Source organism: Nannobrachium achirus (genome assembly GCF_963921795.1).
Source record: "Nannobrachium achirus genome assembly, chromosome: 23".
Classification (NCBI taxonomy): Eukaryota; Metazoa; Chordata; class Actinopteri; order Myctophiformes; family Myctophidae; genus Nannobrachium; species Nannobrachium achirus.
In genome coordinates, this window is record NC_137830.1 from 14,604,192 (window position 1) to 14,623,426 (window position 19,235).

At 44.1% G+C, this 19,235-nt stretch overlaps 1 protein-coding gene across 1 annotated transcript in view; it reads left to right on the forward strand.

Annotated features, from left to right (window-relative positions):
- The window catches only part of znf800b (zinc finger protein 800b), a gene marked incomplete at both ends in the record, with an annotated part of 31,495 nt that overhangs the window by 3,586 nt on the left and 8,674 nt on the right, over window positions 1-19,235 (forward strand). The window contains 6 exons of the mRNA XM_080754218.1: window positions 760-1,195; window positions 4,601-4,696; window positions 9,578-9,721; window positions 15,810-15,981; window positions 16,434-16,641; window positions 18,042-18,204. Of these exons, the coding sequence (XP_080610344.1) occupies window positions 760-1,195; window positions 4,601-4,696; window positions 9,578-9,721; window positions 15,810-15,981; window positions 16,434-16,641; window positions 18,042-18,204 (1,219 nt within the window). The remainder of the gene's footprint in view (window positions 1-759; window positions 1,196-4,600; window positions 4,697-9,577; window positions 9,722-15,809; window positions 15,982-16,433; window positions 16,642-18,041; window positions 18,205-19,235) is intronic.

The window sequence follows — 19,235 nt, forward strand, 5'->3', positions numbered from 1 at the left end:
GAGCTTGTATATCTGCTATTTTTCAATAGTTAAAGCGTCAAATAATGTTAGGCCTAAATAAATTAATGTTAAATTAATGTTATACCTCCACACCTCCTATTGATGAAAACAGTAATTATAAGATGTGCCTCTTTTGCATCCCGTTCCCCATCTTCGGTCTGTCTTACATTTTTGCAAACCTCAAAGTGCTACAGGGTTTAAAAGCATGGCATAAAAACAGAAAAGGCAAAACAATTACATGGGACCCTCGCCCTACTAGGCTGAAGGGTAAAAAAAAGAAAAGAAAAAACAAGGTAAAATCAGGGCATAGAAAAACAGGCCCAAAGATAACAAATTCCTCTATCCTACCTCTCCTCAAGGTGTTCTTCCTCTCCTCCTCGTGAATTGCTTCACTCTTAATCATCATTCATCATTCTTTCTTTTTTTCCCCCATTGTTTAATTCTATCTAGGGATGGCCAAATGGAGACATTTCTTAACCGGTATCCGTTAAGCCTTGTCGGTTAAGTAACCGATAACCGTTAAGGAAATTTGTTATTACCCATTTAAAAAAAGGAAAATACATGATGTCTGTGATGTTACACCGGGGCTTTTGGTGTGACACGAGACGCAGATTGACTTTTTATCGGTCACCATTAACAGTTAGTGCTTACCGGTAACCAATTTCTTAACGGTTAAACGGTGATGGTTAACCGTTGGCCATCTCTAATTCTATCTATTTTTGTGTTTTTTGTGTTTAATTTTTTGTTATTTTGCCTCAGGTGGAAGAGGAAGACAATGAGGATTTCCAGCCCCAGGAAGACACCCAGTCGCCATCCAAACCTCAGCCAGAGGAAGGGGCCCGATCTCCGGGGCAACCCCAACTCCAGGCCCAGGCTTCAGACGAGGCCTCTCCTGATGGCGACGAGAACCGGGGAGAGACTCCGATGGAGACCGACGCGCAAAACCAGGAGGCGGAGGATTGTCCCTCCCGTTCCCGACCGCCTGCGGCCAGGGCTCTGTGGAAGCCCATACCCCAGATTCAGCCCCAGCCCGCGGGGCAGTGGAAGCCCATTCCACCCCTGGAGACCCTGAACAGCCCTGTTGAACCAGGGAGTCCTGGTGAACCAGCCAACTCCGGGCCCACCCGGAACCAGGGCTGTCAGACTGAAGAACAGCCACCGCAGAGCAGTCCTGGAGGTCATGCTCATAGTCTGGGTAAGACTGAATTGAAGTGTTGTTTTTTTTTCGCCCGATTCTGGTTGACGACAGTGAGGAACCTCATCTCGGAGCTGCATAGCGGAGGGAGAGGTTCCGAAAGGAGCTAGTGCCACTTTAACTACCAAGTGTTTTGTTGCTGATATATGTGACACCTTTCTCCTGGTCACTTTCCTATAAGTCATTCCTCCCTTTTTTCACACTCCCTTTTCCATCACTCCTGCCTTTCGTTATTCCTTCCTTCCTTTCTTTTCCCTCATACCATACTTCCTTCGTCATATTTCCTCCCCGGTTCCTTCTCTGCTTCCTTTCATTCATCCTACCCGCTTCACCCTACCTAGAGAAGGAGGAAAGGTCTCGCACATGTTCTAAAAATAGACCTTCTAATTAGCTCGCATGCACCTGGCAAGTATTCATTAGTCTGAACGAACACACACACACACGCGCGCGCACATGCACACACACACACACACACGCACGCACGCACACAGACACACACAGACACACACACACACACACACACACACACACACACACACACACACACACACACACACACACACACACACACTAGCCTGACAAAGTAGAGGAGAAAGGTGTGAATTTGTCAAGCAGGAAGTCAGATCGGACAGGGTTCAGGAAGTTGTTTCTAATTGGCTGTCAGAGTGCCAGCCTCTCTCGTCACCATGTCTGACAGAGCTACCTCGTCCTCTCTCTCTCTCTCTCTCTCTCTCTCTCTCTCTCTCTCTCTCTCTCTCTCTCTCTCTCTCTCTCTCTCTCCACACAAAGAGAAGTCCGTCCTCTGGGGGCTTTCTAAAGACCACTACTCGCTCCGTTGCTTCCTGCTCCCGGGGTAAAGAGAGGAGTCGTGCAGGCCGTGTTCAACTGGTTTGTTAGTGTCAGCCCACCGCTCTGATTGGTTGACCTCTGACCCTGTTGAGGGGGTTGGTGAAATGGGGTTAGGAATGCTAGAGGTCGGCGACCCCCAACGACTAAAGCAGTAGGACTCTGGGAGGGGGGAGGGGCACTTTCTGACTTTCTCTCTATTCCATCCTCTCTCTCTCTCTGTCTCACTCTCTTTCTCTCTATTCCATCCTCTCTCTCTCTCTCTCTCTCTGTCTCACTCTCTTTCTCTCTATTCCATCCTCTCTCTCTCTCTGTCTCACTCTCTTTCTCTCTATTCCATCCTCTCTCTCTCTCTGTCTCACTCTCTTTCTCTCTATTCCATCCTCTCTCTGTCTCACTCTCTTTCTCTCTATTCCATCCTCTCTCTCTCTCTGTCTCACTCTCTTTCTCTCTATTCCATCCTCTCTTTCTCTCTGTCTCACTCTCTTTCTCTCTATTCCATCCTCTCTCTGTCTCACTCTCTAACACACACACACGCACACAGCATGTTCTCCGTTTGTCACGTATACATGTTCACGTGTATCTCGCTGTCTGACTTTCCGCTCATATGCAGGTGCCTTTCCAATATAACTCTGTGTGCGTGCGTGCGTGCGTGCGTGCGTGCGCGCGCACAGCAGGGCTGTACCGAATAGCTGACCTTCTTCTTCACTCATGTGTCTACTCCTTCATCTCCGCCAGGCCGAAAAAGCAGCAGAGATTTATTGGTTTTGCTGCTGTGTGGGTGTTTGTCTGTGGCTAATCTCACAAACTAATACAGCGATCAACGTCGGATCTCTTGCACCAAGGGCCAGTAGGCCAAGAACCTCACATCCAGAATATTATTTTCAAATCTATCTTGTCTGTGACTCTCTCAGTTACACCAAGCTCCAGCGCTCGGGTGGCGCATGGTAACGTTCCTGCCCACCACCTCAGAGAGAGGTTGTGGGTTCAAATCCCCCGTGGTGCATCCGGCTTTGTCGAGTGTCTACATGAACACGTGTTCAGGGGAGGAAAGCCTGGAAGGTGAAAATTGTCACTGCACATAATCTACCAACCCATCCATATGTAAAATCTCTGGTTGTTTCAGACATTTCGACTGTTACAGCCCTGGTGCTAAGATGATGCTTAAAATGAGTCTGTTGGCAACTCCTACCAAATAAAGGGCTGGTCATTGTTTTGTTTACAGGAATTGCTACCCTTTACAGGAGGAAATACTGGGGCAGTTTAACAGCGTTCGTGTGTGTTAAAGCATGGTGAATCAATCGCCAGTAGCCTATCTGCTAGTCCCATGTGCAGACAGTTTTCTGTGAAAAATGCCTGTAGATATTATCATCTCGCTTGGAAGAATTGCCAACACACGTCGGCAGAATGTTGTCCTCTCCTGCCAAGTTAAGACCGACTGCTTTCCTTTTTTTCTCATTTTGTTTGTTTTTTCCACTTGAGATAAAACGTTGTGCCTCCTTCCATACCTTGATCTAGGTTGTAGTTTTGTCGCACAAGGTGACGAGCAAACACAATTCAACTCACACATTCGGATGAGGTGGATGATCCTAATTTTACAACATGTGAACATGTAATGATGTATTGAACGGCCAAAATCATGCACGCATTAGAGGCACTCGGCAGCATCAAGGGTTGGATGGGGGTAAGTCCCTGCAACATGCTAGCATCTGGTCATGTCCAGAGGGTGTACTTGTACATCATGTGACTTACAAGCATCATGTTCAGGGTGTGTACTTGTACGTCAAGTGACATGCTTGCTAGGGATGAGACGATAATCATTATCGTTATTGAGCTTGTAGATCTGCTATTTTTGGCAAACATTCCGCCGCAGAATATGGATGCTTGGGATCAAGTGGTTTAACAAAAGTGTAATTTCAAGAGTTTAAGCATAATTTGATTTTATGCGATATTATCGCAAATCGCTATTATTTTTCGTCTCTAAGAATAGCAGATCTACAAGCAGATCTACATCCCTAGCTCCTGAACTATGGGAGTGTGAGGATCAAACATGCCTGAATACATGAAAGTGAGAGTCACAGTCCGAGTTTCCACGATCGCCATTTCCTGTTTTGTCGATGTCCCGTCGTTGTGTTTTCATGCAATCAACACTGCAGGAATGTGTGAAACAAGGGATTTAAAGTGTCTGAAAGCAATTTCATTTGCCTGCAGTTGTACCGCGTGTGCGTGTGCGTGTGTGTGTGTGTGTGTGTGTGTGTGTGTGTGTGTGTGTGTGTGTGTGTGTGTGTGTGTGAGGTTGTTGTCTCATGAGCTCAAAGCAATATACTTTGTTTGATCCCTTATATCTCTGGGTATTACTGTACACAGACACACTGCTACTGTCACTCATTTTATGCACATATTGACTATGAAAATAAACCTATTCTCTCTCTCGCTCTCTCTCTTTGTCTCTGTCTCATTATGCTTGTTTATTTATAAATTGTTACCATCTGTTTCTTAATTTTTTTAATTGATTTACATTTCTTGTGTGCGTGTGCTTGTGTGTGTGTGTGAGTGCAGGTTTTTGTATAGAACCTGGGGACCCTCCGCTGTTTCAACAACCTCTACAGACCTCCAAATCGGGAATCGAACAGATTATCGAGTGCTTCCGCTCAGGTACAACGCTTGTGTGTGTGTGCGTGTGCGTGTGCGTGTGTGTGTATCTGTGTGATATCTCTATCCATCTTCTACGGCAGGGGTGGGCAACTGATGATGGCGAGGGCCACTATATTTCCATCTTCACCCCAGAGGGCCACATTGCATATTGCTACGTCCTGCTTTGTCATTCTAGTATCTCATACAAAAGAAGCAAAAATAGCAGATCTACAAGCTCAAAACGCATCCCGCTGCGATGCGTTTTGAGCTTGTAGATCGGCTATTTTTGCTTCTTTTGAATTAGAATCCTGAATTCTTTTTTGTATTATTTTAATTGGAATCCTGAAATGTAACATTTTGATTTAATTTCAAACTCATTTAGTTATATACTTATGTTACGTTTTTGAACCTAAATACAAATACATTGGACATAAAAAAATTACATTTTAATACTACTATACTAGTCATTAAGCTACTAATAGACGAACGGAATTAAAGCCGGTCATGTTTGGAATAGTAACAGCTAAAATCAATAATATATCAGTATTCCGGTATCAACCTGCGGGCCGCATTAAGTGAAGGTGGGGGCCGCATGTGGCCCCCGGGCCGCCAGTTGCCCATGTATGCACTACGGCATAGAGATATTCTATCTTGAATGGTAAGTGACCATGTACCATTAACAGAAAATAAAGCACATAAATGAAAGCGAACAAAACTGATTTAGCCAATATAGAAAATACATTCTTTTCCCGCCTATTTCCCCTACTGAGAGCGACATTGTTGTTACACAGTATTGGTGACCTATTGATTTCTGTCGCGCTAAAGAACGTTGTCCGTCAAAGATATAATATAACATGAATACAACATTGTAATTTTCCCAATTTGACACACTTGGCCTTTTCTATATATTTGCAAAATCCTGCTTGTTCAGCGTTCATTTAACTCATTATGTGCTAAAAGTGTGATTTATTTTGGGTAAATCACACTTGATGAAGGCCAGCTGATGGCTGAAACGTTGGAGCATCAGCTGTTGTGCAGACTTGTTGGAACATTCATTGACAGTGAATGGCATCACTACATCTGCTTTCTTTATTTTTATTTTTATATATTTTTTTTTTATCCCACGCTTTTGCAACCCATTTTTCACCCAGTGACAATTTTCTAATGTAATCCTGGGCTCTACAGGCTACAGAGCAACGGACTGACCTCATGCTTCGTTCTATGCATGAGGAGTCCAAGCCGCTTCTTTTCACCTGACGGGGGAGTTTCCCCGGCTGGACGTAGTGCGTGGAAGGAACACGTTATTCCAACCAGTTCCTTTCCCCTCCATCAGGCGCCCCGGCTGGCCAGGGGGAGGCAGTTTAGAGACCAGGATTACATTTTTACCCTAGGTGACAGGGGGAGAACATGCAAACTCCACACAGAAAGGCCCTTTCGCCAACCCCACCTAGGGTGTGGGTGCTGATGACGCGGAGGAGGGAACACGCTCCCAGCGCCCACAGCATCCCCCGGCGGGAATCGAACCCAGGACCTTCTAGCTGTGAGGCAACAGCGCTACCTCTGCTTTGTATGGAGGAGAAAAGCAACAGATAATCTTTATTCAGGATCCCCGGCATTCGCTGTTGCAAGAGCTATTAAGATTTATATTAACCACTTGAACCCTAGTGTCCATATTCTGAGAACTTTAGCCAGAAATAGCAGATCTACAAGCTCACAACGCCTCACAGCGCGAGCTTGTAGATTGGCTATTCTTGGCAAAGAGCTTTGGTGTAGAGGGGAAAAAGAGCAGACTAAGTACAGGGTGAAAGTTCAAGTTTATTGACGGTTCAAGTGGTTAAATATCTGAAAACACAAATTGACATGAATCCAAAATACACTGACGATCGTGCTGTCAAACAATGAAACTATATGGAATCTATGAAAAGGTTGGGGGGGGGGGGTCCCTGCTTCATCTCTCTCTCAACTAAGGGGTCCTTGGTCCTTGGTTTAACTGGTTAAAATCGCTGCAGAGAGAGAGGGAGAGGGGGGAGAGAGAGAGAGAGAGAGATGCTCTTTGAGTTCCAGCAGAGCAGAGAATTGCAGATAAAGAAGTGTGTTTCTATGGGTCAACACAGTAAAGTTCACAATCTCTACAGGAAGCTGTGTGAGCATGCTTTGCTTTGGTGTTGTCCTAGATTGCACAGCACACTTCTGTTTTGGGGTGTGTGAGCGGGTGTGTATCGTGTGTGTGTGTATGTGTGTATTGTCCTACATAGCGTAGTGTGTGGGTGCATGACTCAGACATCCAAATGCTCATAGAACTTGTTCAGTGGTTCTCAACCTGTGGGTTGGGACCCCCAGGGGGGTCCCCCAAATTATTTTGAGGGGGTCCCCAGATGATTAACTTAATGTGCAACATTGTTTTCTCTCTCAACAGTAAAAAAAAACAACAACAACATAAAGTTTATGTGTAAAGAGGGTATCTAAACATTTCTACGGTGACAATTTAAGGACTTTTTAATACCTCTAAAATGACAAATTAAACATTGGCCAAATTGTCAAATATTAGAGTCAGAGATTGTGAAAATAGCAGATCTACATGCTCACAACGCCTCGCAATGACAAATTCAACATTGGCCAAATTGTCAAATATTAGGGGCAGAAATTGTGAAAAAATAGCTCTCAACGCCTCGCAAAACGCGAGGCGTTGTGAGCATGTAGATCGTCTATTTTCACAATAGAAGCGTGTTATACAAAATGGAATGCCTCAACTCTTAATGCTCGTCAGGGTGGTGGGGTCCCCAGTTAAAATATGATTTTTTTTTGGGGGGGGGGGGGGGTCCCCAGTTAAAATATGATTATTTGGGGGGGGGGGGGTCCCCAGTTAAAATATGATTATTATTATTATTATTATTATTTTTTGGGGGGGGGGGGTCCCCAGTTAAAATATGATTCTTTTGGGGGCCGTGGCCTGAAAAGGTTGAGAACCGCTGTTCTAATTGCATCTTTGTGTGCATAAGTATTGGGGGGGGGGGTGAATCAGACGGCATCGACCAAACATAATACACAATACTGTTGACAGCCACACGGCCCCTGAGATGATGACGAATGATGACCGTGTGCGTCATGAAAACACAAGAATGGCCGCCGCTATCCTTCAGCATTTGACAAAGGTTAGCGCTGGCGTTTTCTCACATTTGGATCCGCGGGCGTAGTCCATCATTGTCAGAACATCACGAAGTAAGAATAAATCTGAAACAGTACTTTATAAAGGCAAGATCAATATTTGGCGGGAGTCTGACGGCAGACCAGAAACACACACAAAATGCCTAAAAGAGGAACATCGTACTGCATTAACCCATTTAGGCCTGAACACATTATGACGCAATGTTTTCTGCTTTAAATATAAAAAAAATAGCAGATATACAAGCTCACAGCGCGGCACCGAGTGCCGCGCTGCGAGCTTGTAGATCTGCTATTTTTGAAAAATCGTGAAAATTTGAATTTTGACCCAATTCTATAAGTGTCTTTTGAATCCTTCTAAGATTTTTGGAAAAACTATGTCAGCAATCTGGCCAGCCATCGTCAAGAAAAGGTCCTTTTCACTTAAATGGAGCTCAGTTAGTCTGTTCTTGAGAGACTACTAAGTCAGTGGTGCTCAAACCTTTTCATGTGAAGGACCCCCAAAATGATATTTATTTGGCCACGGACCCCCATTTCAAAATATCTTGTTCCAGGGACCACCCAGAAGCAAAATTTGAGTTACAAACGTTCGCTTTGAAAAATACATATATTCAAAGATTTGCACACATTTTCACGACTTTTTCAAAAATAGCAGATCTACAAGCTCGCAGCGCGGCACTCGGTGCCGCGCTGTGAGCTTGTATATCTGCTATTTTTCACTGGTTAAAGCATTCAATACTTTTAGGCCTAAATGGGTTAAAGTAGACATAACTTCTCCGTGTTGTCAGATGTGCATTAAACTCCACATCTTTGTGTACAGTAAGTTCACCCTGTGGCTTTCAGCCTTTCACTGACGGAATTGTGTCTACTTCAATGCGGCGCCGTATTCGTCTTGTTTAATGTTTTCCCTATTCGCACGAGAGCGATTGTTCAATATCTCATCCACGTCTCTGACCAAGATGGATTACGTTGACGGAGCCAGACGTAGGCGAACAGCGGCCGTTGTCCTTGAAACAGATCTTTTTGGCGCTCGTAACTTCACCCGCTCCCTGCTCCAGTCGGTACGCGGTCAAATCCTCCGTGTTGATTGGTCCATCAACGACCCTCACAGGTCCATTTGGTTGCATTTGTATACTCCCTGAGTTAAATGAAGTATTGTGTGTGCCACTGTACACTATGATGGGACGACAAGCGATATTATACATTTTATAAATGATAAAAAACACTCACGATAATCGTATCGTGGAGATTTAATTTATCGTGATATGGTCCTCCGTCATGCACTGGGATCAATTCAACTTTTATTTGCCGAGCTGCATATCTGGTACCACTTAAACCCTTTATATTTGGTAAAAGGTACTTACAGTATAATATACGTACTTGATAGTCTTTTTTTCACTCTATCAAATGTTCCGCCCCAGGATAATGGATTTTGATTATCGCGATAATATCGTAAGTCACGATTTCTTTTGTCACACTAATCGTGATATGACGTTTTCATATCGTCCCACCCCTACTGTACACTTTATACATATAAAACTTGTCTCCCTAGAAAGACAAATTCATAATTTCATACGATTAACATTCTGTTTTCTCTCTACTTCCTCTACTTTCCTGTCTCTCTCTCTCTCTCTTCTTTCCTTTCCCTTCCCTTCCCTTCTCTCTCTCTCTCTCTCTCTCTCCCTCTCTCCCTCTCTCTCTCTCTCTCTCTCTCTCTCTCTCTCTCTCTCTCTCTGCTAGGTACCAATGAATTGAAACACATGTTGCTGAGGGAAGTGGACACCATATTTGAGTGCAGGCTGTGTCGCAGTTTGTTTCGAGGCCTGCCCAACCTTATCACGCACAAAGAGTACTACTGTCTGCGCAGAATGCCTGAAACTGATGGTTAGTGCACACAACCACACACACACACACACACACACACACACACACACACACACACACACACACACACACACACACACACACACACAGGTTTGCAATTGCTACTTTGTGGGGACATTACACATAGTCTACTATCTTTGTGGGGACATTCCATTCATTTTTAACCCTAACCCTAACCCTTAACCTAACCCCTAAACACCTTGTGGGGACCTATTAATTTGTCCCCACTTGTTTTTTTCCTCCGAATGTACTATCTTTATGGGGACATGAGGTCCCCACAAAGTAGTAATTCCCTGTCCACCCACACACACACACACACACACACACACACACACACACACACACACACACACACTTGAGAGGACATCAAATGGATTAAAGTTCTCATTTGCCATGACTGATTTTAGTCATTTGGATTCCGCAGACCTGCCAACCCGTACGCATTTTGCGTACTAAGCACGCATTTTAAGGCTCTGTACGCAGGTACGCAAACTCCTCTAACGGCTACGCATTTTTGGTTCGGGGGAACCATGGTAACACAACACATTCTGCGTTGTGTTGTGAGGCCAACATTTTTGCTCCATGCCGTGTAGTTCTCCCAGGCACCACTCCCAGGTGTGTAAATGGGGTGCATGGCGCTGCGGAGCACTAGAACGGAAGCGATGCTCGTTTTGTCGGTAGAAGAAGAATTTAACGCGGACGGAGTTTGTTTTGTTTTGGTCATAGAGTTATAAGAAGAAGGTTTTGGTTTAGTTTCAGCATGCACACATCTCACAGCGACGCGTTATCGCTCGGATTTCACATAGCGGCGATATTAATCAGATTAATTTATAAAGAAGATACTACGGAGAATGGCCGTGGTGTGCTGCCAACGAGTCTTAACAGGTAGGCTAATAATAAACTTTTAAAACCCTCCTCTGAGGTGAATTCACATGTCATAGCAGCCACGAGGGTGAGAATTGGTGAAATCTCGTACTATGCCTAACCTAAACCTATCTTGCGACGCTGGTGAAACAAAACAACGAGCGGCTGCGGTCCGCCTGGAGCTGTGGTGTTGTGTATGAAGTGTTGTAATTCGTCATACGACGGTGTTGCAGCGAGCAACCAGTCAAAACGTGTGACCCAGGGCTTAGTACAATGAACTGATATACATTGGCCATGATTGGATAACATACTGGGCTGCCTGTTCCACTTTATCTCTAAATGAGTATGAATGAATGAATTAGGCCCATGTGTATTGTCAAACACATTAACAGTGAACAAATTATTTATCACCTTTGAATATATGAAGACATTAATGGTCTATCAACAATGAGTAGCCTGCAGCCTATATGAATGAATATACAGACTAGGCTGTATGTGATCTATACACAATGTAGGCCTATATATCATGGATGGAATAGAAACCTACATGAGTTGAATACCTTCAACTTCATGCAAATCATGCACAGACATATGGTTTTATTTAGGCTGCTCAATTAACAAAGACACAGGTTTATGTAAATAGCCTACAATGAAAAGCTATTTTGCAATTTGAATAACAGGATTATATTGATGTATGTTCATTCCTGAAGTCACTGGTGACTGTTTTGCGAGTCTATTGTTAACTAACTCTGAGCAAGTGCAGTAAGTATATTTTATTAAAGATTTGTCAACAATATTGCCAAAGCAACATTACTGTATTGCCTGGTAATACTAGCCTCCAGACCAAATGGCATTTTTATTTAAGAGGTTGTTCTAACATCTTGCCTCCTCCTATTAGTGTAAGTCAAGACATGCAATGTGCTACATTTCTGGTGTGAAATTTTGTTAACATAACTGTAAAGGTCCCACCCAAAAAGGTGCATGGAACCCCCCAAAATATACGCTGTTTTGTGCGGGAAAACAACAAAAATTGCACCGCGGGCGCTGCGCGGGCGCTGCGGGCGCCGCGCGGGCACTTCGTGCCCGCGCATGAGTACTCAAAAAAATTTGCCAGGGTTGGCAGGTCTGATTCCGTATCAGCCAGATTAAAGATTATTGTAAGTGGTCGAACTAGCAGTAGAATAGATTAGAGAGCATTTGAGAGTTATTTTATTGTTATATTTCATAAAAGTTAAAGCCTTAATCTGCAAATACTTAATCTGAAACCGCTATAGGCTATATAGCACCATAGACTATATAAAAGATATGGACAAAGCGACGCCATTGGTTTCTATGCAGCGCAAATGAAACAATAATGGGTCCTTGGCATGGGTGTTGCCATCATGGATTGAAATGCAAACAGAGGAGGCTATTGGCTGCCAACAGTCACGTGCAACCGCAGGGATACATGGGCGAATGTGGTCAAAGCCTCCCGAAATGCAGCACACGAAGAAGAACACAGCCGGCTGGTATCAGTTTAGTAGGCCTAATAGTTTATGAAACAGAGCTCTCGGTTGGGGGACTCTAGCCTGGCTTGCCTGCCTATATACTAATGCAGCTAACTAACTGCAGTATCTATCATCCCCACCATGTTTTAACATGGGGGGATTGTCAAGCTGAGCGAGGCTAGGGGGACTCCTTCCATGGTGCTCATCACAAATCACAGATTAGAACTTGGCCTGACAAACATTTTTAATGCAACATTTTAGGACGATGATTTTATGAATGCTATTTAAAATGTATGTATTTGTTATCACGGCTTGAACACGTTCCGTTCTTTTTGGAGCTGTGTGAAACACAGGCTCCCTATACGTGGCTGTGTGGGTCTGTGTGTCTGTCTGTGTGTGTGTCTGTGTGTATGTAGCCTGAACTTCCTAAACTTCGGCACGCCACTAGTCCCACAGTTTTGCCACCAAACACTCGCGCCATATGTCAAATCGACCGGCTTACTCGGGAATCGTGGGCTATTACTTTTCTAAGAGAAAGGTTCAATAGTTTAATTGATATTAATTTATTAGTGAATTAATTTTCCCCATTGACTTAGAATGGGAATCGCAAAAACTCACATTCAATTATTTGTCTCTCGCAAACCACAGGGGCTACAGTTTCAAGACTTGGAGAGGAGGTTCATAATGATTTCAAGGATTAAATAAAAAATAATTGTGTCATTTGGCCTCATGGTGGCGCTATAACACCCCACTTTACGTTTTGGCCTGTAACTCTTGAACCGTAGTTCGGAAAATTAAAAATATTTTTTCCCTGGATTCCTTGGGTCATGACGCATCTCCCCATATAGGCCACGCCCATTTGCGCCATGATAGATTTTCCGCCATCTTGAATTTTCTCCAAAACACACTTTTTGCTCCTTTTCCTACATATTTTCTTCAAATGTCACAAAAATCGGTACACATGATCCACACACACACACACACACACACACACACACACACACACACACACACACAGCTCCACTTCACACGGGTGTGATTTTTCAGTCCGTTTTATTTTCAGAGTGAACAATCAGTAATCTGCTCCTATTGGCTATCGCTCAATGAATCTGCATAGCAACACGTGAACGCATATCGCAAATACACGGGGCACTCACTGTAAACAATTAAAAACGCGCTGGGGAAAAAATGTTCTTGGTGGACACTGAATGCGGAAACAAAACCAAAATATACTAGTAAGACGCCTCAGGGCGACAAGCAACCTTGCCCTCGCGCCATGTCTTGGACCTCTGGCCAGTGATGTATATCGGACCAATTACCCATATATGGAGACCCCTGGTACCCATATATGGAGATCCATGTACTGTATATGGAGATATGCTGTGAGACCCCAAACATGCTTACTCAGTTATTCATTAAGAGAAAATCCTATGACTTCTATCACATCTGACTTCATACATACAATCCCGTTTATGCCCATACCGGTACATGGAGATCCCAGTCTGAACCAGCCACACAGACATGGTCTGTCTTCCTCCATATATGGGCTTTCCTATATGAAGTCCTGTTAGATATGGGCTTAATATTGATGACATCAGGGATCTCCATATATGGGCATAACAGGGATTCTGTTAGAGTGGTTCCCATGACATCACAGTGATGTCAAAGCGTGATGTCAGAGCGGCAAACCCATAGACCGTAAAAAAGTGTACACGTCCAACCAGACAGATACTAAACTGCGACCTTCGGTCGCAATCACGCACACCTAAACACCAGACCAACCTCTGACCAGTCACTCTAGCCGAGCTACTTTGGCTAATCAGAACATCTAAGAGGTGCAAGAACAGACGAAATAATTTCGGAGAGGCCCAGCTGAAATTCGGAATGACGTCATTTTCTGGTCGCAGCTGAACATACTTCTGCTGTTTGGACAAAAAAGTTTGTAGACCGCTTAACCAGGAAATTCTAATAGTAACACAAATATACACGCGCGCGCGCGCACACACGCACGCACGCGAGCGCGCAGTATTGCACTCACATTGAACACATCTCTCCCGTAGTTCTTCTGTAGTTCACTTTCTACTTGTGCTCTCGGAAACACTTTGATCATCCACTGTGTCTTTGATGTCCAGTACCTTTCATTACCTCTCTCTCTCTCTCTCTCTCTCTCTCTCTCTCTCTCTCTCTCTCTCTCTCTCTCTCTCTCTCTCCCCCCCCTCTCTCTCTCTCTCTCATCTTCTCTCCTCTCCTCTTCTTGCTCTATCACCACGTTCCATCCCTTATTTGGTTTTGAGAAAAAAAACTTCCAAGCGCCCGCAGATCCAAAAGTATCCCCTCAGATTCCTCCACCTTAACGATCGCAGGGAAAAAACAAAGAGCATCATTTTTCATAAGAAACGTTTTGTTTTCCGCGCCATTGATCCGAGCAAAATTGTTTTACGAATCGGCAACTTAATTTTCCCACAAGCCCAGGAGAGCATAACAAATAGTTGGAGGTTGTATCTGTTATCAGTTTTGATGAATGGTCTTATCGGTTTCAATCTCCGTTGGATAATGATTTTGTATATTAAAGCCAATCAACAAGTTGTTTGTTTTCTCGAGTAACAAAGCAGAGGGTCTCTTCTCCGCTTGGTGTACAGTAAGCGCTCCTGCATCTGGCTTTGTGTGTGTGTTCATTGTGTCCGTCCGTTCATCCGTATGTCCGTCCTGCTGAGCTTGGCATTGGCCAAGCTTCGCTCATAATGAGGTCAAATCTAATTATGAAATAATTAATGATAATTGTATATGTTTTTATTCTTCAAAAGTGTGTTAATAACACTCTTTCTTGCGGTTTTCTAAGCAAAATGTCAAGCCAAAAAAGTTTGAGAACCATTATTCAATACTCTATATCTCTGTACTCCTTCATGCCAAGGAAATGATTATATACCGTGTTTGGCCACGGACCCCCATCTGAAACTATTTTGTGCCAGGGACCCTATCTAAGATTTGTGTTTAAATTCATTTTTTGCAGATAAATATCATAGGGTTTAAAGTGGTTAAACTGATTTTGATTTCTGTATATTATACAGAATATACAAATTAAAAAAATAAATCCTGGGGTCCCCCGTACCCCACTTTGAGAACCATTGCTTTTCACCACTGGTTCTCAAAATCCGGCCCGGGGACCACCTTACAGAGATTTGGTTCCTTTTGTGCATCGTCAAAGGATTTTACTGTGTCTGTGGCCCTTGAAATGAAGAAGCTTCAGAATCACTGTTTTACGTGTCTGTCCTTCAGTAGAAAGGGGTGTCGCACCAAATTCTGGGCCCTGGGTACAAGGATTCACTGCGGGCCCCCCATGAATGTTCTTCATAGGGGGAGGGGGTTTAACCCATTTAGACTGGGAACGCATTATTACCCATTCGTTTGTGCTTTAACTATTGAAAAAAAAAAAACGATTTTAGAAAAATCGTGAAGATTAGTCTTTGAATATTTCAAAATCCTTCTATAGGTTTAAAAAAAAAGAACTTTAGAAGGATTTGAAATATTCAAAGACTGTTTCTACTATGTCAGTGGTGCTCAAACCATCTCAAAATATTTAGTTCCAATTGTATATCTGCTATTTTTCAATAGCTAAAGTATAAAATAATTAAGGCCCCCTCCACCTTTGGCCCTGGTTACTCAGTCCCATGTTTCCCCCCCTTGTGACGCCCCTGGTCAGTGGGTGATGTGTTGTCTCTCATGTCCCTGTCCTCCAGGTGATGACAGGCAGAGTGTGGCCATCAGGGACCTGTTGGAGGCCATCTATCCCAGGAAGGACAGACCAGACCATGTGGTTCGGCTGGAACCCATGGAGACCAGCAACAAGGCTGTGTTCCAGTACCTCAGCACCGAGGACGAGCTCAACCGATACCCAGCACACACAGCCAGGTACCGCTGGAACACGCACAGGCGCAAGCGTGCACGCACACGCACACTGTAAGAGTGCATTGGTATTTTATTGCGTGTGCAATGGTCTTGGATGAAATTTTTGTTTAGTTTTTGTTCTTGGCATTTTTCACCCTTTGTTCTTGGCATTTTTTCACCCTAAACCTAACCCTAAATCCCAACCCCTGTCACTATACCCAACCCCGAAATGTCTAAACCAACCGAGACCCACAACCTGAATCTTTTTTCTATTTGTAACTTTAGCCCCAAGAAATCTTAATTAATCAGATAAAAAACAGGAAAAAAGTGGGGTCTGGCATTTTGGACCTCACTAGAAGGCTCCATTTTTGGACAAAAATATATGAAACAATAATAGTAATACATGTAGACACACACACACAGTGTCATGCTGAAATGATACACGTGGAGTGACGTCTACCCTTCATCCTCGTCAGTAACAGACAGAGTCCGGTGGCGTGGGACCTGGAGGAGGGGGGCTCGGAGGCCCCGCAGCAGAGCCAGCAGGGGGCGTCAGAGGGCCCCGGCACCAGCTCATTCCAGTCCCAGAGCTTCAGCCAGGCCCAGAGGAGACGGGAGACCCCCCCCGAGGAGGAGGCCCCTGAGGAGGCCCTGCAGGCGGAGGAGGACGGCTCCACCAGCGGGGTGGGTGCATGGATGCATGGGCGTCACAGGGGGGGTGGGGGGGGAGTAGGACTGAGTTACTAGGGCCCAATGTGGAGGCCTTAATTATTTTATACTTTTGCTATTGAAAAATAGCAGATATACAAGCTCATAGCGTGGCACTCGGGCTGTGAGCTTGTAGACCGGAATCGGAAATCGAATCGCCAGGTACCTGAATCGTTACACCCCTCCTTCTAATCAGTTCATTCTCCTAGAGCAGGGGTCTTCAACACGGGGTCCGGGACCCCCAGGGGGTCCTCAGAGTTACTACAGGGGGTCCTCCAAATTTTTGTGTGAGGGAAACCTTTTTTTCTCCTTTTTCACATTAACCACTTGAACCCTAGCGTCCATATTCGGAGAACTTTAGCCAAAAATAGCAGATCTACAAGCTCACAACGCCTCCCGGTGCGAGGCGCTGTGAGCTTGTAGATCGGCTACATGATTCCAAAATACACTGATGATTGTGCTGTCACAAGATGAAACCATATAGCATTTTTTAAGAGGTAGTGGAGGTCCCTGCTTCATCTCTCTCTCTCTCAACTAATCAAATCAAATCAACCTTTATTTATATAGCACATTTACAACAGCAATGCTGACCAAAGTGCTGAACAACAATTAAAAACAAAACAAAGTAATACATCAATTGCAGACAACAACAAGGTGAATATATACATTTACAAAAGCAAGGGATATGAGCAGATCAGAGCTATGTACAATTAAAAGCAATAGAGAACAAATGTGTTTTAAGTAAGGACTTAAAAACGCCTATGGACTGGGCCGATCTGATGGGGAGAGGTAACAGGTTCCATAGCGTGGGACCTGCAGCTAAGGGGTCCTTGGCCTGAAAACGTTGAAGACCCCTGTCCTAGAGTCCAAGTGGGCATTTGTGCTAAATGTCCTCAAATGCTCTCAACACATCCCTGAGATATATCACATTCACAATGTTAGGACAGACAGAACCTGACAGTCAAGCCAAAAATGTACGGAAGGCATACAAATGTCACTGCGCTTTGGTGTAAATAAATCAACTGAACGGGAACCCTGCAGTTGTTCTTTGTTTGGTTATATAGAGCAGGAGATGTGTGGAAGCTGTAAATGTGTGTGCGTGTGACTGGCGCGAACACACACACATAGACACGTTCAGTTATTGGTTAGAACTGCCGTGTTTCCTAGGGGAAGAGAAAGTAGAGAAGAAAGCAAAATGTTTGCACTTTTAAATGACTCATGAAAATAAACCTCTCACTCACACTCACTCACACTCACTCTCTCTCTCTCTCTCTCTCTCTCTCTCTCTCTCTCTCTCTCTCTCTCTCTCTCTCTCTCTCTCTCTCTCTCTATGTCTCTCTCTCTCTCTCTCTCTCTCTCTATGTCTCTCTCTCCAGGTAGAGGACGTAACCATCTCCTGCTGTCTGTGCGGGAAGGACTTCAACTCGCGGCGCAGCATCAGGCGTCACTGTCGCAAGGAGCACCAGACCAAGCTAGAGGAGCTCCGAAAGTTCACCGAGACACGCACTGTCCCCACCAGCTTACTGTCCCTCGTCAAAGGTTCGTGTCTGTTTTTCTACCCATCGTCTCTCAGTTTTTCAAACTATTTTGTCTTTGACGTTGTGAAAGACTAAATTCCTCGCTTTTTTGTTATGTGTACATAACATGTTATGTGCTGTATGTAGGTTTGGGACGATATGAACATTCCATATGACGATTATTGTGACAAGAAATCGCGATTTACGATATAAAAAAAAAATAGCTCACAACGCGTAGCGTTGCGACGTGTTGTGAGCTTGTAGATAGGCAATTGTAGATCGGCAATTTTTTGGCAAAGACTTTTGATAGAGAGTGAAAAAAATACTATTAAGTACGAATATAATAAGTACCTTTTACCAATAGAGGGTTTAAGTGGTACCGGATATGCAGCTCGGCAAAATAAAAGGTGAATTGATCCCAGTGCATGACGGAGGACAATCTCCAATCTCCACGATACGATTATCGTGAGTGTTTTCTATCACGATAAACGATAATATCGGGTATCGTCCCATCCCTAGCTGTATGTAGCTTATAGCAATACTTTTCATGTGGGGGGTTGGGGAGCCCCATATTAAGGGGTTTCCTGTTTGTTACCTGCCACTTGAGGCAAAATGGTACACAAATGGGGCACCGCCTGCCGGCAGATCTCGTGAACGTCCTACTACGTTTACTATCGCTATATCTTGAGATAACAAAGTTGATTTTCTCCTGGTTTGTCTCTAATATTACTTTTAGTTTAGTGACCGTGGGGCTAAAGCAGCAGTTCTCAAACTATGGGTCGTGACCCAAAATGGGGTCACGGGAAGGTGCCGTTGGGGTCGCGTATTGGCAAAAAAAAAGAAAGAAAGAAGGAAGCGCGTTGTCACCACCAACCATAGAGTTAAAGCGACCAACATGAAGTAACTCTCAGGGTTCCCATGGTCATGGAAATTCCTGGAAATATTTTGAAATTAGAAAAATATTTTTCTAGTACTGGAAAAGTTTTGGAATTGATCAAGGGTCCTGGAAAGTCATGGAAAAATATTTAGCTATGCATAGTTTTTGGCTATTGA